Source organism: Halichondria panicea, chromosome 6 (assembly GCF_963675165.1).
Source record: "Halichondria panicea chromosome 6, odHalPani1.1, whole genome shotgun sequence".
Lineage (NCBI taxonomy): Eukaryota > Metazoa > Porifera > Demospongiae > Suberitida > Halichondriidae > Halichondria > Halichondria panicea.
In genome coordinates this window covers 3,889,729-3,912,624 of record NC_087382.1, presented here as the reverse complement: position 1 = coordinate 3,912,624, position 22,896 = coordinate 3,889,729, and the positions used below count along the sequence as shown (strand labels likewise).

The 22,896-nt window shown below is 39.7% G+C and overlaps 6 protein-coding genes across 6 annotated transcripts; all 6 read right to left on the bottom strand.

Annotated features, from left to right (window-relative positions):
* Positions 1–1,267: 1,267 nt before the first annotated feature.
* Positions 1,268–1,958, bottom strand: LOC135337217 (uncharacterized). The gene has a single exon (XM_064533112.1). It carries the CDS (start codon positions 1,898–1,900, stop codon positions 1,460–1,462), a length of 441 nt encoding a protein of 146 aa, XP_064389182.1. The 5' UTR covers positions 1,901–1,958; the 3' UTR covers positions 1,268–1,459.
* A 162-nt stretch (positions 1,959–2,120) lies between these two features.
* LOC135337215 (uncharacterized) lies at positions 2,121–3,176 on the bottom strand. The gene has a single exon (XM_064533110.1). It carries the CDS (start codon positions 3,174–3,176, stop codon positions 2,301–2,303), a length of 876 nt encoding a protein of 291 aa, XP_064389180.1. The 3' UTR covers positions 2,121–2,300.
* On the bottom strand, positions 2,121–4,649 carry LOC135337216 (uncharacterized). The gene has a single exon (XM_064533111.1). The coding sequence runs from the start codon at positions 4,600–4,602 to the stop codon at positions 3,865–3,867; it is 738 nt and encodes a 245-aa protein (XP_064389181.1). The 5' UTR covers positions 4,603–4,649; the 3' UTR covers positions 2,121–3,864.
* A 3,458-nt stretch (positions 4,650–8,107) lies between these two features.
* On the bottom strand, positions 8,108–9,785 carry LOC135337214 (uncharacterized). The gene has a single exon (XM_064533109.1). The coding sequence runs from the start codon at positions 9,775–9,777 to the stop codon at positions 8,287–8,289; it is 1,491 nt and encodes a 496-aa protein (XP_064389179.1). The 5' UTR covers positions 9,778–9,785; the 3' UTR covers positions 8,108–8,286.
* An 8,258-nt stretch (positions 9,786–18,043) lies between these two features.
* On the bottom strand, positions 18,044–18,939 carry LOC135337213 (uncharacterized). Its single transcript, XM_064533108.1, has one exon. It carries the CDS (start codon positions 18,907–18,909, stop codon positions 18,202–18,204), a length of 708 nt encoding a protein of 235 aa, XP_064389178.1. The 5' UTR covers positions 18,910–18,939; the 3' UTR covers positions 18,044–18,201.
* Positions 18,940–21,677: 2,738 nt separating this feature from the next.
* LOC135336895 (uncharacterized protein DDB_G0283697-like) lies at positions 21,678–22,585 on the bottom strand. The gene has a single exon (XM_064532762.1). It carries the CDS (start codon positions 22,541–22,543, stop codon positions 21,830–21,832), a length of 714 nt encoding a protein of 237 aa, XP_064388832.1. The 5' UTR covers positions 22,544–22,585; the 3' UTR covers positions 21,678–21,829.
* Between the last annotated feature and the right edge of the window lie 311 nt (positions 22,586–22,896).

Genomic DNA, 22,896 nt, shown 5'->3' with positions numbered 1-22,896 from the left:
TGAGCCGACACCGCCCTCTACTGTGCAACAACGTCATAAATCAGGGTTTGTATGCCATGATTCTATTCTTCCCTCCATTTCCCCCTCTATAAATGAGAATTCCCCATAATTTTTAAAGCATCATACTCTGCAAAATGGAAGTTGGAAATTGTCCGATTTCCACAAGCGCAAGCGCAAGTGAGGTAACAACTACGTTACCATTTACAAGATAGCATGCATACACATGGTATGGATCGTTGGTGGTTTAGGCACATTCTAGTGATGATTTAAATATTAGCTATGTTACTGGATAATAAGGCAACATTTTTAGTACTGTTCTCTCATAATTATTAGCACTATGAAACAGTACAACTAATTCTTGTCTCTCAATAACGATTTACAACTACTACTACTCATGTTCAGTTTCAGTTTCTTGGCAACTCCAATGCACCATCTATCCGCTGTATTTGCTGAGGTAGCGGTAATAAGAATTCATTGTTCCCTGGTACCTCTTGACATAGTTGGTGATAGCATTCAGCATTCGGTATTCTAAGTTTCCAAAAGTACGAGCCCTCCTGTACAGCCTCTTATAGGTGACTCGTAATTGTGCTGTGGCTGGTGCTTGCTTGTTAGCTGCCATATCGTGCAGCTGAGCGTTCATCTGTTCATCATCCGGGAAATCTTGCATCTCAGCTAGGATAGAATCTAGGTTCTCCACACCTCCCTCGACATCGTCGATATTCTGAATGTCAATATCGTCCTCTTGCTTGGTGGCTTTCTCGAGCATTGAACGGAGATTTTGTATTTCAATTTCATTCTGAGCAGTGCTGGGAGCTGATAGCCCCAGGCCAATGATACAGGCCAAGGTTGCTAGGAGGAGAAATGTCTTCATTTTCTTCAAGTTGTTACTGGATGATCTTCAATGTTGAGGATAATAGTTAGCTGGTCCCAACAGATTTCTTTTATAGACCAGTTTCCCTCAATGCTACAGTGTATGTGTGTGGGTACTAGACTAATCGAATTAGTGTTTGTATTGGTGTAAACATGCAAACAAGAGTGTCTGCTGTGGGGGTGGTTGCGTAGATTCATATAAACAATTCCATCTGCTCATTTGCTACTCTTTCAGAAGCCATTATAGCAATACTTAATTGCACAGTTATACTGTACTCATTGGTGCTTGTCCGTCATAATTATGTGCATGTGATCCTTGTAGTAGCTGCGCATAGCATTGCTTCGTTTTGAATCCGTCCAAGCAATAAGATATGCAAGCTACAGACGTCACATGGGGTACTTCAATAAATTCTCTTCATTTGCATACTTTATGTGTGAACTATAGCTAACTAAAGACACAAATATAATAGCAACTACATGTATCAGTTCTATACTAAATCTATAATTGAGTCTTAACACTACAACTATCAGTTTTTACTAAATCTAATTGAGTCTTAACTCCATACTTGAGTTTTGTTGTACACGAGTCTCATTTTTTGCCGCATCCTCCAAGCAGTATCTTCTTTCCAGCATTTAAAAGCTTTGGAGCGTGTTTCTTTACGAACCTGCCAACCTTCCTAAAAATTCTTCTCACTCTGAACCTCCTCCTCCACCTCCTCCATTGCATCTTGGCAGTTGTAGGGTCTTGTTTGTCGGCAAACAGCTCTTGTAAAACAGCCACTGCTTTTTCTTCATCGTCACCGTCTTGCATTTGAGAGAGGAGTGCCTGAATTTGACCGTCGTTGTCATCGTCACTGTCATCGTCTCCATTCTGATCTTGTTCTTCGGCCATTTCTTGTCCCAGTAGTTTCTCAAGCATGGCTTCCACTTCAGCATCACCATCTTCTTCATCGTTCGCTTCCTCTTGTGGGGCTGTGTAAGCCACACTGGCTGTGAGGGCAAACAACGTGAGTATGAGAACCAGCTTCATTCTCGATCAAGAGGTACTCTGAAATATGAAGGGATTTCTGTTTCCCTTCTTGCTCACATGCACTGCTTTTATTGACATCCATGGTAATTACCAGTGTTGATTTTTTATGTTAAGTTTTTTTTTTTTTTCATCCAAACAGTATCATCTGTCTTCCTCGGCCATATAGATACTCATTGTGTGCTTTGTGGTTAGAATAACCCACCCCCATGCATGTATATAATTTATGCAGTCGATAATGCTTATTCTAATATACAACAAACATACTTTGCTATACATGTTCTATTATATATAGCTATGCGACTAAATTGCGTTCAATATTCACTTACTAGCTAAATGTTTGCTCTAACTATCATCTCCACTACACTATAATTCTCAGAGTTCTTTTTCATCGGTTCACTCATCATCCCCGAATTCTACGATAGTGCAAGTACTTGCGATACATGTTGGGGTAGTGACTCTTCATGTACCTGTACACATGATGAATCACACTAAATCCGTAATTACCGTACGATTTTGCTCCTTTAAACTTTTTGTTGTAGTATCGATGATAATAGCGAGCGTAATATCGACTGTAATACCTGCTGTAATACCCAGCGTAGTATCGACTGTAGTAACGAGCATAATATCTACTGTAGTACCGAGCATAGTACCGTTTGTAGTAGGACCAACGATACCACTGAGATTTAGCTGGCAGCTCCTCTTGTGTGTCACCGCCCGCATCTTGAGTAGCTGCAATTTGAGACTTCAGAGCCTGCACATTTTCATCATCGTCATCTCCTTGCTCAGCTGCCATTAAAGATCTCAAAGCTTTCATATTTCCATTATCACCTTCATCTTGTGCAGCAGCCATTAGCGAATTGAATGCTTTCATATCTTCGTCGTCATCTTGTTCATTAACAACCAGTTTATTATCCGGTTCTTCTTGCTCAGCTGCCATTAGTGACCTCAGAGCTTTCATATTTTCATCATCACCATCACTACCGTCTTGCGCAGCTGCTAGTAGTGACCTTAGAGCTTTCATATTTCCATCATCCTCACCATCACCACCTTGAGCAGCTGCCATTAGTGACTGCAAGTCTATATCATCACCATCATCTTGTTTGGCCGCATCTTGATCAATCTTGGTGCCATCAGGTGGTGTTTGTGGGGCTTGACTGAGAGCATTCTCAAGAGCATCATTGAACCTTTGTATGTCTATTGATTCTTCGTTTGGTGCGGCCCACACCAGGCTGCCTGTGAGGGAGACCAGTGCTACTAGGGCAATGGCGGCCTTCATCTTTCTTCAATTTCTCAGTGCAGTAGCGCCGTACCTTAAAAATAGTGGGCATGCTTCTTTTCTTATATAGGATGCTTGTGGGACTTACGTACATGTACTTAAAATGTGAGTTTGGATTGGACATGGATTACATCTGATGTACTGCTGGTTTTGTTGTAGCATTACATGAGTTCTTGTTCCTCATAAACAGGCAGATGAGTAAAATGTGTTCAAGCCAATATGTTGACTTCTTGTTTATTATGAAAGTGAAATGCATTTGTACACAGTGTATGTGCAAAGTACTGTAAGCTGTCACAATCACTGTGACAGCGCGCACTGATGACAATTAGGCCGAGTTGTCTCTAATTTAATGTTAATTCACCCTTAGGTTTGCGTTTATACATTAGTCAGAGAAAAGTCTGTAATTTTGTAACTGCTTTACATGCGCTGTATCTGTACTAAGCTTCTTTGGTTGAGATCCTATACCCATTTCTAGGACAGCAGTGCCTAGCTTTTTTGAAGTCTTTCTCCAGCTGAAAGCTGTTACTTAATCCCCATTACCAGCAGTTAACAGTATTTTTTCATACTCACATTATGAGACATGAAACTACGAGAGTTTAGCACTTTAGTGCTCTACTTATCAATGCTGTTCAGTCTGACTCTACATAAGCTACTTCAAGTGTTTGTATCTGCAACTGTTGCATGAAGTTTATCCCCTGTTGTAGTACAGGTAGTTGCGATACATGTTGGGGTAGTGACTCTTCATGTAGTGGTACACATGCTTCAGCATTCTAAATCCGGAATTACCATATGATTTAATTCCTTGATACTGCCTGTTGTAATGTCGCTTGTAATATCGAGCGTAATAATTGTTGTAATGCCTCTTGTAAAGCTGAATGTAATAACGTTGGTAATAACGTTGGTAATAGCGAGCCCAATTTCGCCTTCTACATCTCCTTCGCCTTCTTCGGGATCTTTGAGTATTAGCAGCTGTCTCAGATAGCTGGTTGTCTTCCTCGTTTTCAGCAGCTGCACTTAGCGATGTCAGAGCTTTCATATTCTCATCCTCATCATCTCCATTGTCGTCATCTTGTGTAGCAGCCATTAGAGAGTTGAGTGCTGACATATCTTCATCATCTCCATTGTCGTCATCTTGTGCAGCAGCCATCAGGGAGTTGAGTGCTGGCATATCTTCATCTTCATCTTGTACGCTAGCGATAAATGATTGAAATTTTTTTGCATCATAATCGTTGTCGTCGTCGTCTTGAGCAGCTGCCAGTAGCGACTGGAGGTCTACATCATCCTCGTTTTGCTTGACTGCATTTTGATGTTTCTTTCCCAAGATTTCTTCAATGTTCTGTACTTGTTGCTGTTGCTGATTTGGTGCGGCCCACACCAGGCTGCCGGTGAGGGAGATCAGTGCTATTAGAGCAATGGCTGTCTTCATTTTGAAACAATGTTGTTCCTTATAATTATTTCTGTTTCTAAGTTGATCACTTTTACTTTTATAGAGTGCATGAGTTTATTAGCTATTGAAATGTAAAGGCACATTAATTTTGGTTATGCATATGTATTAACTAAGGAACATTTTTGGAATACTCTCGAAAAAAACATAGCTGCCAGGTGGATCAAATAGAATCTCAGAATTTTACAGCACATAATACTATTACGAGTATGTGTTTTCAATTACAATACAGCGCTTATCGAGATACTTGCTTTGCTGTTTACAATGAAAGTAAAAGAGCAGGTGCATCTTAGTTCTGATTGCTGTTTACATAGATGACTTTGGAAATATGTTTTGTTTTCAAGTAAACAGCCTCCATCTGTGTCCTATGTTAATCTGAGCCCATACATATTCGTTCTTACTTTATTTAGACTATGTATACCATGCATATAGCTCACAAATACTCAGTCCATAATACATTCGTCGTAATACATACTCAGTCGTAAAATACATGCATATACACAATCCGGTGTTTATTAAGAAAATGAAAGCATCTGTTTTGAACACAATACAATAATCATTTCTGTATACATATTGCTATACTGACATGCATAGCATGGTATACTGACATGCATAGGTATACTTTATATATTAATAATTTTATGGGTGAGCTGTATATATGCAATACTCCCAGGGATATGCAGATGAACCTCTTTAGTATGACAACACACATGATATTCACCAATTTGTTAATACAGTGCTTGTACATATTTGCTGCTACCATGCATAGCTCCACAAATACTCAGTTCCCACGTAATACGTGAATATATTGTTTAGAAAATGCTATTTTGAACAACAATAATCATGTTACTATACTGACATGCATATAGTACAGTATGGTAGGCTATGCCAGATAATACATGCAGATAGATAGTTTACAACAACAAACACGACATCATTCTATGTAAACAACAGTTGACATCTGCTCTTTTACATTAAACAAAGACACCATGAAATTGATGCATGACTGCGTACTATTTGAAGGTCAGTGGTATTAGACTCGCCAGCCAGTCCTTTCTCTTACCCAGAGGAAGGACTGGCTGGTGAGTCTACAGTGGTATCACATAGATCCAACTATCAGTCCCCAAAAATTTGAAGCAAAAGCAGATGTGTCTTTACGTACATTGGTCAGAAACTCATAAGACAGCCATTACTCTAGTAGCATTGATCTCTCCCTCACCACCAGCAGCCTATAGTGTGGGCCGCACCAAAACCTCTGATGTCACTAGCTCAAAACAATAAAAACTACTAGTCTATACAAGACAGTCAACATGTGTCATCCATTATTAAAAGGCCAATACGCTTCAAAAGCAGTTGGTTGTGTCATTGCTATAAATTATTACAAGCGCTATTATGAGGAATATTACAAGCGGCACTATTACTTAGAACTATTACAGCAAGTTGGTATAAAGGAGTAAAAGCATATGGTAACTTTCACTATAGATGCTGAATTTTGTCCACCGCTACGTGGAATAGGAACTGCCCCTACATGTACAAGAAGTACAGTGATATCAAATTCAAGCGATAAGCTTTCAAGTGCATGTACATGTTAGCTGCAGTCTGCACATAAAGTTGAGTAGATTTGTGCATACTATTAGACTGAACATATTGATACACAATGTAGATTGATATATATAATAATTCTAGAGAATGCTGCTTATGTTTTATCTTCATTAACCACGGAGTTACTGCACATTAGATTGTTTACCATCTTTGATTCGAGGGCGGCCTGGAACCGCCGTGTTTTGCTTTGTTGTGCGCATGCGCAAGCGAGGTAAACAATGTACGGCGGTCATAATGTCTGTGTGTCTGTGTGTCTGTGTGTCTGTGTGTCTGTGTGTCTGTGTAGACTGCTACGCTCTGACATGAGCTGCTCAAGAAATTAATGAAGTACAAGTAAGAGTTTTATAGGCTTCTAGTCATGGATTTTAATTCGTAGATTTGTAAATTAATAATAATGCTTCGAGTTACACCTACCGGTAGTTTTGCTTACTTGGAATGCCATTGCAGCCTTTTCAGAACAGTGCGTAACAAAACTTGGCCATGGTGAGTGTTGCTACTCTACTTAGTAGTTAGCTCTGCACTAGAAAATGTTAGCTTACGTAGCTGCAAGAGTGAGAAGAGAGCTGCAAGGCTCTATAGCAGCCATTAAGACTGGCATCCTTTTTAGCAACAATCATCGTCGATCATTTCCCATTCTTTGAGTTTCCTGTGTGGCAAAATCAGACACAATTAATAACCTTAGCCAAAATAAGGTGCTTAAGGTCCTCCTTTCCTCCTCTGCGGCAAAATTAATTCATCATAAATTATCATATATATGTATCATAATAATTATGTCTCTATTAGCAATAGCTAGACTATGTAGCTTTGACACATCCCGGCACCGAGGCATCAGAGATTAAGGAAAGAGACCGTCCTTTCAAATGATGTTCAAAATTTGGTAGGGGCCCTATAATTTTACGGCTTTGGACCATGGGCCAAGAAATTAATGAAGTACAAGTAAGAGTATTATAGGCTTCTATAGTCATGGATTATACTGACTTCCCCACTACAGTGTACAGTGTAGCAATTCTCGTATATGGCTCGAAATTGACAACAAGAAACTCTTGTAGCACTGCATTTGGTCCTCTAAACGTTCAGAACTATAATATATATAGACAGCAAGTGCACTGACTCAGAATACTGCATATCAACATTATGTCATTATAACTGCATGTTGCACTTTATTTTCTACAAAATGATTAATGGCTATACAGCTATACTCTATTAAGACAACTATACTCTGTCTATACTCTGCTACATTGTGTTCAAGTTAGTCAGATAGTTGAAACAATTCAGCGGCCCCAAATGCGAACAGCTTTCTTCACACCACCCCAGACTTTGCGGCCAATTCGGTGTCTCTTCCACCAGCCCCATTGAGCATGAGCAGTCGTACCAGGAGTTTGGATGTCTGCCATAAACTTCATTAACTGAGCTTTCGTATTTTCGTCATCTCCTTCATCTTGTTCCATATTAGCCAGCATCGACTGTAGGCTTGCCAAGTCAGCCGGCGAATCATCTTCATCTTGAATGCTTCCCTGCATCAGAGCTTGTTTGAGAGCAGCTTGAATTTCCTCACTCTCCATAGCTTGCTCGATTACTTTCTGTATCTTGACTTCGTTTCCTCTAGGAGCTGCATACATGTAGCAGACCAATGTAGCGAGGATTGTCACGGTGAACACAGTATTCATTCTATTTTCTTTGTCGTGTGAAGGCTGAATGGGGCAATATAGTTACGGTCTATCATTGTCTTAAATAGTCGAGCTTCAAACCATGCATCATATTAGAAACGTAAACTGCAGCTGGGGCCATACATGAGTTGATACAACAAATCAACCATGCATTCAATCTCATTATCAACTAAACTTGAGCACGTTTAACCTTTAATTTCAATGAGTTGTCATCAAACTTATTTGAGAGAGAATGAATTTGCCAATTTCGGCCTGCTTCCCTTTACATGACTGTATAATTATGTCATATCTGCATACAAAAAAATCACCTGTTGTAAGGTTATAAAATTTGTGTGTACTAAACTGCATAATAATCATAAGGCTGTCTAGCTATAATATTGTTCACGGTCTAACTTGTTCATCCTTTTCGTTTACGCCCATACTTTTTGATAACGACAATCATTTTCTTCAAGAAACTGTTGCCATCATTTTCAGTGAGCTTTGTCAGCCAAGATCCTCTTCCTTTACTCCTTGTTCCCGATTTCCCATTTTTATCACCTGTACTTCCTCCTGAACTGTTTTTGATGCTAGTAACTTCTTTTCCTTTACCAAGTAAGCCCAATACGTACTGAAGTGCCTTTGAGCCGAGTTTCTTGGGATACTTAACAGCCTTCTTGAGCAATTTTCCTGCTTTTGCAATGAGCTTTTTCAAGAAGCTTGTTTTTGGTTTCAACATTTTAAGCAATTTTGATAATGTTCCAAAAACTTTCTTGGGGTGACTCTTTCGGATAACTTTTGATATCCGGCGGATTAGGCGTTTAGGTTGAATCTTTTTAATAGCTTTTCGAATTATTCTTTTTAGTTTACGAATGCGGCGAACTTTTCGAATTACCCTTGAAATTTTGCGAATTGGTTTTCGAACGACCCTTACAATTCTGCGGATAGATCTTCGAATGATTCTTGTTGGGCGTCGCCATCGTCTACGACGTCTCCATTGTACCTTAGCCGTTGAATATAATTTTGAGACTACCTTGGCTGCGTTTTCATCTCTTTGAATTGCGGCTGCCTGCTTGGAGGGCATGTGCTCATTCGAAACTGCTTGTATATCTTCATCGTGGTCTTGACTTTGAGTATTATCATCTTTTGCAGAGAGTTTTTCCATCATAGCTTCATTAATCAGTTTACCATCTTGAATATTTCCATCATCCTCGTTGCTGTACTGAATAGAAGCTAGTTCATTTTCAAGTTCTTGCTCTGTTTGGTCTACTTGCTGTACTTCTGCAAGAGCATTTGCTAACACTTGCAAAGCTTCCTTGTCCCTCACTTTGTCTTGCTCTATTTTCTCAAGCTCAGCATTCATGCTTGTATCATCATTTTCATTTTGAGTTTCGGTAAGTTTGTTAGTGAAACCACCTTCTGTTGCTTCTCTTCTTTCTCTTTCAAGTTGGTGAGGTCCTTGCTTACTTAGGCGGCCATCCTCATCTTCAGTCTTTACAATCACGTTAATCAGAGAATGCCATTCTTTGCTTGGTGTGTCAGAATCTTGTATGCTTGCATTTTCATCGCCATGTTTTTTTTGTACATCCTTAAGTGCAGTGATGAATGCACCATCATCATCAGCAATTGCGTTAGTCAAGGCTTGCTCCAATTCTTCATCCTGCATTTCAGCGAGAGCATTCAAAGTTTCCACATCCTCATCACCAATTCCTTGAGCATCTCCGTATTCCTGTGTTTGTGTCAAGAGAGAAGATAAAGCTTGTGCAAGCTCCTCTTCATCTTGATCCGTTGGCTCTAACTCATTTCGTTGCTGATCAAAGCTTTTCGAAATGCCACTCTCCGCAGAAGAAGATTGTGCACTGACACATAAGTTGGAAATACCCACCAATAGCAATAGCAGTGTGAGCTTCATGGTGAATTTTTTTGTGTGGATCTGTCTGTTAATGCCACTTATATAAATCTCAGGACGCATGCATACCATACGATTACTATTGAGGACTATACGTTTATATGCATGGGAACAAATACTTTATGTACATTTCACAGAAAGTTATTGAACAGATAGTTTAGTACATCTTTTCTTGTTCATTTCATGTTTCAGCTCATGGCCTCAGATAGATTTTAGTTGTACTTTCACTGAGTTTGTAAGACGTTTGTTATTGAACATGATACATGCTTTCTTGTTCATTTCATGTATCAGCTCATGGGGGTGGTCATGGCACCAGGTTAGACTTTTTAGTTGTACTATTCAGATACATTTTACTGAGTTCGGAAGACATTATTTTGTTATCGAATGTGAAAGTTTAATACAATCATGCTTTCTTGTTCATTTCATGTAACAGCCCATGGCCCCAGCTGGAGTTTAGTTACAAGTCCTATATCACAATACATATTTCACTGATTGTAAAACGTTTGTTTGAACATGATAGTTTAATACATGCTTTCTTGTTCATTTCATGTAGCAGCCCCATGGCCCCAGCTGGAGTTTAGTTACAAGTACTTTACATGCGTTTGAAGCTCGAGTATATAATGGAGATGCATTCATTTTGTCTGGTTAGAACAATCCAGGTTAATTATCAAGAAGCTTCACATGACGAAGAAAAGAGAATGAAGGCTGTGTTCACTGTGACAATCCTCGCTACACTGGTCTGCTACATGTATGCAGCTCCTAGAGGAAATGAAGTCGAGATGCAGAAAGTAATCGAGCAAGCTATGGAGAGTGAAGAAGTTCAAGCTGCTCTCAAACAAGCTCTAATGCAGGGAAGCATTCAAGATGAAGATGATTCTCCAGCTGACTTGGCAAGCCTACAGTCGATGCTGGCTAATATGGAACAGAACGGAGGAGATGACGAAAATACGAAAGCTCAGTTAATGAAGTTTATGGCGAACATCCAAACTCCTGGTACGACTGCTCATGCTCAATGGCGCTGGTGGAAGAAACACCGAATCGGCCACAAAGTCTGGCGTGGTGTAAAGAGGATTTGGGGCCGTTGAACTGTTTCAACTGACTGACTGAATTTGAACAATGTATAGTAGACAAAGAAGTTATCGTTATAGAGTAAGTAACTTATAGCTGTAGCCACAATCATTATTTTGTAGAAAAAAGTGCAACATGCCAATGAAAGTGCATTTATGGTTTGTTATGCAGTATGCTGAGTCAGTGTATATATATTATATAAGAACTTTTATTAGTTTCAAAATTGCGATTTTGATAATGCTCCAAAAACTTTTGTTGCTCGTGTTCCCAGCTGCAATATACATTTTACTGAGTTTGTAATTTCATGTATCAGTTTCATGCATCAGTCGTACCAGAAGTTAGCATGTCTGCCATAAACGAGCTTTCGTATTTTCGTCATCTCCAAAAGTTAGACCTATAACCATAGATAAAGTTAGATCATGCCAGTGATCAGTGTCTAATTAAGGATTATTCTCAGCATAATAATTTATTATTGTGATCCTAGTTTTATGACATGATGATGATCTAAAGGGGTGCAACGGTAGTACCATGCAGTGCGGCAAGACTTCGAGAACTGCATGAGGGGAAGACTCTGCCTCCCTTTATAGGCCATGTAGTTAAGACTATAAGTATATTACAAGTTTGTAGAGCAAGTTAAGTTAATAACTTTCACTTTCATCATAAAAGTAAATAGTTCCCCGAACATGTTTGGAGACTTGCTTATACGAATCCCAAATTTAATCTCATATAATAATAACAAACACAAGACGTAGAGCCTATATTGATATGCTATAATTATATGCACAAATCTAGAGACTTGTGTTGTTGAGGTACTAGTAGACGGTTAGTAATAGCAGCGCCGTGCTCGCGAGTAGTGCGTGCTATATAGTGCAAGTACTTTGTTAGCCTCGAATCCAGGCCGATTGCTAGTACCGCATGGTCAGTGGGTAAGGATCGTCAAACTAACACCTAATAAGATGCTGCGCAACTGAAGTTATCCCTTACCAGGAACAAACTGTTATAATAATTATCATGCAGCTCATTTATCATTTCTGTACTGTATAAACATAAACATACTTATTATACACGCATAAAAATAAAATAAAAACGTACAAACTAATTGTGTTGTGTGAAGAAGTATCTAATGTCCTGTTCAAGATAACGTCTTTAGCCACATAGTCCTGATGCTTCAATTTCCTCGGCTACATCGTTACGCTCAACAGTAGACCTCCTTAGACATTCACATATGTAAGGCCATGTCATTGGATGTTCTGAATCAGTGACTTCAAGACGCTTGGCTACCACCTTCATTAGGGGGCGTTTGTTATGGCGGTGTTCATCTTCAATGTCTTCCAAATCAGTAATCTTCATTCCGAGACCCAGTCCCAAGTTGAACCAATCTTTGCTTGCACTTCTCAGCTTCTCAAAAATTGTTAAAATATCATCTCCAGTCAAAACAATGGACGACTGTTGTTGTGCAATTTCTACTGTTTGGTTTCTGCTAGTAGGTTCCTCTTGTGACGATCCTACACACACAAGTACATATTGCATTGAAAAATGGCCAGTTTTATGACAAATTGGGTACAATAAGCATCAGAAAATGCACAAATAATTACAATAATATTATAAGCAACACAACATGTGTATAACAATGGGGAATGCCGGGCTCGTAGGAATCAAGATAATGTATTTTCCAGCTTTCGAATAGCAATCCGATGGAACTGATTAAATAATGGAAGTAAGATAGATAGTGTGTAATTATCGTAAATAGTGATTTTATTGCTTGTACTGTATTGCATGCGTTTTTAATACATGTAAATAGAAATACGTAGTACTTAGTATATGATAAAATTACGAACAGCAAAGAAAGTAGTTATACTTGAGGTTAGATAACTGACGTGTCCTCTTTGTAGAGAGCTATGTAGAGAGTGAGGAGCACTTTCCCAGCAGCTGCATCCTTCACTTCACACTGGTAATGACCAAAGTCCTCCTCTCTCACACTCGGGAAGCTCACAGTGTTGGATTTGCTGAGAACAGGTGCTGTGTGTCATCATCTCCCACTTTGCTCCAATCAAAGGAAAATTGCTTTGCAGGATTTCTAACAAACTTGAGCACACACAAGCTTGCCGTCTGACCAATGCTTGCAACCTAGATAACAGAGAATTATGTATTAAGAATTATAGTAACTAATTTTAGTGATTTAATTACGACATCTGCCAGAGGTTGCTTTTTTCTTTTGGACGTTTAAAAATTATGTTGCGTCTAATTGGAGGTAGCTCCACGTAGTCTAACTGCCTCGATTTCAGTGGGCAAGGCTAGGGTGTGGTTACATTTACCTCCATTTAGGACGCATCAAGGCTAGCCTCGAATCCAGGCCGATTATTAATCGGCCTGGTCTCGAGGCTACATCAAGGCTGGAACCACATTACCTAATTATTGAATTTCTCCAAACTTCTACTGTAAGCTTAAAATGTTATTTTTAGGGGGGGGGGTCAAATTTTGTTTTTGTCAATTTTGCTCAGATGCAGAGATATACAAGTATTGAGGCCAGCTATGGGTTGACTTCGAGAACAAGGCTCGAGGCTAACACAAGAGCACTGCATCTCTGCACAAAATTGGCGAAAATAAAATGCAAAATAACGTTTTAAGCTTTAATACATACATGTACACTAAAATTAAAGTAGTCTGTAAGAGACGTTTGGAGAAATAGTGACCTTAATTAGCTAAGGTCAAGTAGTTCCAGCCTCTTCTGGGATCCAGGACACGACATTAAAAATCAACCAGTTAACTCACTTTCTGATACACCTTCGTTGACTCCTAGGCTCTCCAGTCGAACACAGCAGGCAAGCCATGAACCTCACAACTTAACCCCCTAGACTTGAGGGGGCGCTCACACGATAGAGAGCTAGAGGGGGTGCAGGTATGTAACTATACTCCATACATGTCTATAAATTAAATACCGGCCTACTGTCGGAATACAGTACCTTGGAATCTGTAGGCCTCTTCTCTGTTTGCCACTCTTTCCATCCTAGCACTGCATGTACCTGATACCCAAGTACGTTATAATCAGTCGTTTTCTGCATGCATGTGTTCATCCTCAGAGAGTATCAGGGGCGTAGCCAGGATTTGAGAGAGGGGGGTGCTGGATGAATGGATTGTCTGAATTACCAGTGCGCTCCAGCGGTGCAAAATACGCATAGAAAATTTTTGTTGTTACATGCTCTGAGATTGATTCTAACGCAATCTGGCTAAAAAAATGAGGGTACTGCTGCTTTGAGGGTACTGGTGGTTAAGCCACATCTTCATCTGAATTATGTCCTATAAAATGCATTGTTTTGAGTTGTGACAATTAATTAAATCATGCAGCTGCTAACCAGGTTCTGCTTGTGAATTAGCAGGACAGGGTGGCAAGCCACTTGCAGTTTTGCAGTGCTGCTCTGTGAACTGGGCTCAACTGAAAGAGTGACATGATGATGATGGTGATAGCTGCTGAATAGTCTGCAACTCTGTGGGGGCTTGGTCTGCTCAGCCCACGTGGCTTTGCGCATGTGCACTGGCTGGAATGAAATTTGGAGGTGGAGCTAGCTAGTTGGAGGTGGAGTTTTGAGTTGATCGCGGCTCTAGTTTTCTCATATAAGCTAGCTAGCTACATGTAGCTTAGCTAAGGAACTTGTGGAGCAGAGTCTGAGGCCAGAGAGGGGGGTGCTGGAGCACCCTCTGCCCCCCTCTGGCTACGCCACTGAGTATAACAAAGACATACCGTAATATCCCAGTAGTACCCACTAGGCCTCATCTTTAGTGCGGCCTGAGACCGAGGCTAAAAGATCCCTTCCTCCTACGTTGCAGTTCATCCATGTAGTGTGTGGGTTATAAACAGGGGCTCTGGAGCTGTAGCTGGGTGGCGGGAAACTGGTCATCCCACTTCCTACTGTCTTTCATTTATGTCAGTCAGCAGCCCTACTACCTTTCATTAGGTAGCATCCCTACTGTCTTTCATTAGGCAGTAGCAAACGGTTTTTTCAACAATTATTGCTTTGCTAATAATTTATAAGAGAAACAATCGTGTACATGTACGTATTTTTATTCTTGCTATATAAATAAAGCATAGGCCTACAAGAGTCAACGTCACACAACATAAAATTGCGCAAGTACAAGTACATGCCGTCACAAAACAAGTCCATTCAATTCACTCTTCTGTCTACTCTACTTCTCAATTCCTCAACGGCCAATCCAACTAACAGTTTTCTTCACACCACGCCAGATTTTGTGGCCGATTCGGTGTTTCTTCCACCACTTCCATTGAGCATGAGCAGTCGTACCAGGAGTTTGGATGTCCGCCATTAACTTTATTAACTGAGCTTTCGTATTTTCGTCATCTCCCTCATTCTGTTCCATATTAGCCAGCATCGACTGTAGGCTTGCCAAGTCAGCCGGCGAATCATCTTCATCTTGAATGCTTCCCTGCATCAGTGCTTGTTTGAGAGCAGCTTGAACTTCTTCACTCTCCATAGCTTGCTCAATTACTTTCTGCATTTCATTTTCGTTTCCCGCTCTAGGAGCTGCATACATGTAGCAGACCAGTATAGCGAGGATTGTCACGGTGAACACAGTATTCATTCTCTTTTCTTCGTTGTAGGAAGTTCTTGACAACAGGCTGAATGGAAATATATAGTTATGGATAATTGGGCCTATCATCGTCATTAAATAGTCGAGCTTCAAACCATGCATGCATGTTAGAATGTAAACCAAACTGCAGCTGCATAAGTTCATACATGAAAATGAGTATTGTATTACTGAACAGAATTGTAAATAGTAATCCTAGAAGGCTGCTTATGTTTCATCTTCATGCTGATGTTTTCACCCGTGTAGACGGTGTGGGTTATAAACCGGGGCTCTGGAGCTGTAGGTGGGTGGCCGGAAAACCGCCCATGGCCAAACCCACTTCCTACTGTCACATTAGGCAGCAGTCTAGCCTCGAATCCAGGCAGATTAAAATACGTTTAATCGGCCTAATCTCGAGGCTAGCAGCAGTCCTACTGGCATAGCAAACGGGTTTTTTTAAACAACTTATGCCAGATTGTTTTTTTAATAATTCTGCAATGTACACTAGTAGCGTATAAACTAACAAGATGTGTGCCCTAAAGTACTTTTTGGAAGGAACGTGGTATAGGTCCACGCATGCATGATGCAGTACCTAATAGCTATATAGGGGGTTGTAGTCTCTATTCTAAAGCCGTTCTCAGTTCCAGGCCCGATTACAAAAAAAAATTTTAATCGGCCTGTTCGAGGCTATGTAGACTTTTACAGCTGCTCAGCTGAAGGATCAGTATAAACTTTTTGCTCCATGGTCCATGGTCCCAGCTGCAGTTAGTTTTATTTCACTGAGTTTTTAAATACAATGTTCATTTCATGTATCAACTCATGCATGGGCCCAGCTGCAGTTTACTTTACGTTTTTAACATGCATGGTTTGAGGCTCGACTATTTAAGACGATAAATAGGCCTTAGCTATATCCATAACAGTTACTATATTGGTATTCAGTCTGTTGTCAAGAAACTTCATATACGACAAAGAAAAGAGAATGAAGGCTGTGTTCACCGTGACAATCCTTGCTACACTGGTCTGCTACATGTATGCAGCTCCTAGAGGAAACGAAGTTGAGATGCAGAAAGTAATCGAGCAAGCTATGGAAAGTGAAGAAGTTCAAGCTGCTCTCAAAAAAGCTCTGATGCGAAACATTCAAGATGAAGATGATTCGCCGGCTGACTTGGCAAGCCTACAGTCGATGCTGGCTAATATGGAACAGGACGAAGGAGATGACGAAAATACGAAAGCTCAGTTAATGAAGTTTATGGCAGACATCCAAACTCCTGGTACGACTGCTCATGCTCAATGGGGCTGGTGGAAGAGACACCGAATCGGCCGTAAAGTATGGGGTGGTGTGAAGAAAGCTGTTCGCGTTTGGGGCCGCTGAACTGTTTCAACTGTCTGAGTAACTTGAACACAATGTATATAGCAGAGTATAGACAGAGTATAGTTGTCTCCAGTATAGCTGTAGCCATTATATCATTTTGTAGAAATAAAGTGTAACATCAGCTAGTGCACTTGCTGACGTTTAGAGGACCAAATGCAGCTATAGCGCCTATATTCTTGTTGTCAATTTTGAACAAGTTTTAAACGGGAATCATTCAAACCTGTAGCAATTAAGGGTGCATGGTTTAATTGTAAGAAAATTAATGTCAAGTATGATAATTAGTATAGTATTCTTAAATTATAGTTCATGTAGCGGTGGACAAAATTCAGGACTCTATATTCGAATTAATTTTACCATTATTATGTTTTTGCTCTCATAATTATAACTAGATCTATTACATGCATGGAACTTGTTGCATCTTTTGGGCGTTTCCCAGTGCAGCCCACACCGTGCAGGCTGCCATGCAGTGAGAAAGATCTATAGTATATACAGTGCTATATACTATCCGCATAATAGAGCAGCAATGGCTGTCTTCATTTATTTTTGGATGTTGTCCTATATTCATTTTCTGTTTCTCGTGCACTTGCATGTATATGAATCACATGCAGTTTCCTATACCAGCACTATTGAAAGACTATATTCATGCTATACATTAGCATTTTTATTTCGTGTCATGTACGTATATATATAAGTATGCCGTATATGTCTTGCATGTTGATGCAAATGAGCCAAATCAGCAGAAAATGTTTACTCTTTTGCGATACCGTATATAGCAGATATATTTAGAGGGTATACATTTTTGTGGTTTTCACAGATTAAGCATGTACCGTGAACATTAATTATAACTGCGAATTTAATATCGCATGCATGCATGCTGCAAAAAGGCTGCTATTCCACGAAAATTAAATTCGCGAAAACCTTTCTAAAGGCATTTCTGCGAAAATGTATGCCTTCGAAATATATACCCGCTATATACGGTCACTATGGCAAGGATCGTGATGTCATACAAGTACTGGTATAATACGTATATAGGTTTTGCAATGTGAAATGATTGACACTTAAAAAATTCGCTATAGTAAAAGGTCAAAATTATAGTATCAAAATTATGATTGAATTTGGTCGAGTATACAAGAGACTTATAGTACCTATAATTATATCTACAAGTACAAACCCATGCCATGCATGCAACAATAAATATACGTATAGCTAGCTACTAAATAATATTATAATTATGCTCATTTTGCATGTACCAATTTTTTTAATAATCTCATGCAATAACATGTAATTCACACTAATTCTATAGCTATATTATAAATGTTATGCAGTGCTATACACTGCATGAACAGACTACTGCAGTTTTTCTACGACTCAGTTTTTCAGTTCCAGTTGATTTGAGCTCACCCAATTTAACACTGGTTGATTTGTTGTCCAGGCCAGTATCTCCTTCTCACAATCCTTCTTCCATACCTTCTCCTGGACGTGCTAGGCCTTCTCCTGGACCTGCTAAGCCTTCTCCTGGACCTCCTGGACCTTCTCCCAAACTTGTTAGACGTTCTCCTGAACTTTCTCCCAAACCGTCTCCCAACCCTGCTGATTAGCCGCGTCCCGAGACGAGCAATAGCCCCCCAAAATTGAGCTTTAACATCTGGGTCTTGTGACTTGGCGATCAGCTCTTGAAGAGCAGCAACATCCAAATCACTATCATCGTTAGATCTATCGTCATCTTGTATAAGCTCTTGGACCGCAGCCTCCAATTCGTCGTCATTGTCACTTTGAACTTCGTCGAGATCGCTGCTCTGGTTGTCTACAACATCGTCGTCATCATCATCATCATTGCTTTTTTGTTCGGAAGCTGTTTCCTCCTCTTCATTCATGAGTTTATGGAGGAAGTCCTCGACTTGTGCCCCATCTTGTTTGTGGGCAGACATCAGATCTTGAATGAAAGTTTCCATTTCAGCATCCTCTTTGTCAACTTCATCCTCGTCATGCTTTGTTACATCATGAGCATTTCCCAGAATTTCTTGAATGTCCTGTACTTGTTGCTGATTTGGTGCGGCCCACACCAGAATGCCGGTGAGAGAGATCAATGCTATCAGAGCAATGGCTGTCTTCATTTTGAAACAACGTTGTTCCTTATTTCTGTTTCTAAGTTGATCACTTTTATAGTGCATGCATGCATACAAGTCATGCATGTATACAATTGGAATGTAAGACACATATGCATGCATCTGCTCTTTACTTAAACTGACCAAAGTTATGGGAATGACAGATGGATCAATGTAATGCCACTGGCCCACTGACCGACCAATTTATGTACGATAATAATACATACACGATACGATAATAATATACTCGATCTATACCTGTTGCATGTGTATAAAGTTACGTATATACTGCTTCATAGTTCCAACTTCTCTTATAGATGATACTACTGATAAAGGCACATGACGTACTTTTGCTTCAAACATGCATAATTGACAGATGAATTGATCTGTTGTTGTTTGTTGTGTAATTTATGTATACTGCATAGTTTCAATGCAACTTCTGTTTTATTGCATATAATTATTATATACACATGCCGATCTATTAACCATAATCTGCCATGACGTCTCGGCAGAACCAGAGATTTTAAAACTCTTCAAACTCTGACTGGTGAAACCCTAGCTCGCAGAACCTAGCTCCAATGTATCCGATGGTGCCGGACTTGACGTCCCTGTGAAAGGGTTCTGGGGAGGACGCCATGAAAATACACTCCTGGATGTCAAGGTGTTCAACCCACATGCTCCGCCCAACAAAAACTCAAGCATCGCAAACTAGCTGTTAAGAAGTACAAAAATGAAAAGAAGAGAGCCTATACGAGATGTCGAACACTTAACCTTCACTCTGATATTCGTTTCGGCCACAGGGGGCATGGCAAAACAGTCTACATAATGTTTACAAGCGACTTGCCTCTCGTCTAGCGGACTGAAAGTGGGAGCAGCCATGCATACAGCTCAACCTTGTACTGGCTACAATTTATAGAGTATAGTGCCTATTATTATATCTACAAGTACAAACCTATATGCATGCAAATAAGACGTAGCCATAGCTACTAAATAATGCTCATGCACCATTAATTACGCTTATTTTGCATGTATATACCAATCTTTTGATCTCCATAACATGTTAAACAACACTAATTTAATATGATTCACTCTGATTAGTGATTCATTTTATTATATAGCTAACTATTCAGTGCTACACTGAACAGACACAGTTTTTCTACGACTCAGTTTTTCATGCAGTTGATTTAAGCTCAGCCAATTTAAAACTGTTGTCCAGGCCAGTATCTCCTTCTCACAATCCTTCTTCCAGACCTTCTCCCGAACCTGCCAGACTTTCTCCCAAACCTGCCAGATATTCTCTTGTAGAGTAGAAAATAAAATGCAACATGCGTGCATGCCCTAAGTTATGTTATGCAGTATGCTGAATCATGTATAAACTTGCTGTCTATTCCAGTTTTTACGGGAATCATTCAATCCTGTAATACAAGAGTTATTGCGTGAAATGTCATGTGTCAGCTATGAGATAATTGTAATACAAGAGTTATTGTGTGAAATGTCAGGTTGTGTCAGCTATGAGATAATTGCAGCATTGCATGGTTCAATGCATGTGGTTCTGTTTACTGTTCAAATTATGCCTCGGTGCGCATGCGCAAGCGAGGTATACGGTAGTGTGTCTGTGTCTGTGTGTCTGTGTGTCTGTGTGTGTGTCTGTCTGTCTGTGTGTGTAGACTGCTACAGCTGCTCAAGGATGAATCAAGTGCAAGTAAGAGTTTCTATAGGCTTCTAGTCATGTTTACTTGGATTTTAATTCGTGGATTTGCAAAATAATGCTTCATTCTCGAGTTATGCCTAGTTTTGCTTACTTGGAATGCCATTGCAGCCTTTTTAGAAGAGCACGTAGCCAAACTTGTTTACCGAGTGTTGCTACTCTACTTAGTAGTTAGCTCTGCACTAGAACGCTAGCTATTGGTAGCTGCAAGAGTGAGAAGAGAGCTGCAAGGCTCTGCTGATGGCAGCCATTAATTTTAGACTTGAACTTTTGGCATAGATCGTTTTAACAACAATCATGGTGGATCATTACCCACTCTCTGAGTTTTTGCATGCAGCAAAATTAAATTGTTTTTATCATGTGCATAAAAGCTATTAGTAGCAGCTTTATGTTATGTAGCTTTGCATCTCCACCGAGGCATCAGCACCTGCGGTGCTTTCATTAAGTGCTGCAGCATGCATGAAATAACGAACTCTGATTTCAATAGTGCTCTTCATTATATATATGGTTCAGAAAACAACCTCCATCTAGCTGCGTCCATGTGATATACGCTGTGCTTTTTTGCCTATAATTATGTGAACCACCTTTGATATTGAATATAATGTCGAGGTGTACCTTTTACAATCGAAGCTTAAATTTTCTATTATAGGCTGATTGTTATAATTATATACTTTATAGGGGTAAACTTATAATTATAGTGCATGCATGTATACATGCATGCATGAGTTTCCTACCAATGCATGTTGTATGAAATGTAAAGGCACATCTGCTTTTGCTCTGGAATTCACAGGTATAGTTATACTGACCATTATAATTATGGTATACTCATTCACAAATCGATACCAATGCATCCTTATTTATGTTGTATTCCATTCTGACATTAAATTATGCTATCAAATTACATCTTATAGGCGGAGGGCTTGTGTGCATGCATAGAAGAAATTATTTGTTTTGTCTTGTGAGCCATTAAAATAGATTTGTACCTGAGATTATGGAGTATTCGAGGCTATAATTATATTATATATACGGTGTCACATGCACGCTCCCTATATAATTATTATAGTACAGCCAATTTTTTCATACTCACATTTTAATTGTTCAAATTTTTATACGAGGCATGAAACTACGAAAGTTTAGCACTTCAGTGCTCTATCAATTCTGTTCAGTCTGACTCTATACATAAGCTACTTCAAGTTTGTATCTGCAGCTGCTGCATGAAGTTTATCCCTTGTTGTAGTACAAGTACTTGCGATACACTTTGGGGTAGTGACTCTTCATGTACTTGTACACATGATTAATCACTCTAAATCCGTAATTACCATACGATTTAATTCCTCGATACTGCCTGTTGTAATGTTGCTTGTAATATCGAGCGTAATAATTGTTGTAATACCTCTTGTAAAGCTGATTGTAATAACGCTGGTAATAGCGGGCCAAGTTTCGTCCTCTATATCTCCTTCGCCCTCTATAGTATTTTATATAACTCCTTCGCTTTCTATTTCTCCTTGGCCTTTTTCGGGATCTTTGAGTGATAGCAGCTGTCTCAGATAGCTGGTCGTCTTCATCGTTTTCAGCAGCTGCACTTAGCGATGTCAGAGCTTTCATATTCTCATCCTCGTCATCTCCATTGTCGTCATCTTGTGCAGCAGCCATCAGGGAGTTGAGTGCTGACATATCTTCATCTTCATCTTCATCTTGTTCGCTGGCGATAAGTGACTGCAATTCTTTTACATCGTCATCATTGCCATCATCGTCTTGAGCAGCTGCCAGTAGCGACTGGAGGTCTACATCATCCTCGTCTTGCTCTGTTGTGTCTCGAGCATTTCCCAGGATTTCTTGAATGTCCTGTACTTGTTGCTGTTGCTGATTTGGTGCGGCCCACACCAGACTGCCGGTGAGGGAGATCAGTGCTATCAGAGCAATGGCTGTCTTCATTTTGGAACGTTAACGTAATTGTTTTTATTTCTGTTTCTAAGTTGATCACTTTTATAGTGCGTACATGAGTTTCCGACAAATGTATAATTATACAAGTCATGTATGATATTGAAATGTATGACAAATGCATCTGCTCTTTACTTAAACTGAGCAAAAGTTATGGGATTGACAGACGGATCAATGTACATAATGCCACTGACCTTCAGTTTATGTTATCATATTTACGATACAGTCCGATCTGTTGTTATTTGTTGTGTAAAGTTATGTACATGTATAATTGTTACAATAGTTCCAACTAGTGTTTACTGCATAGATGATATTACTGATAGAGGCACATGAATCTAATTTTTGCT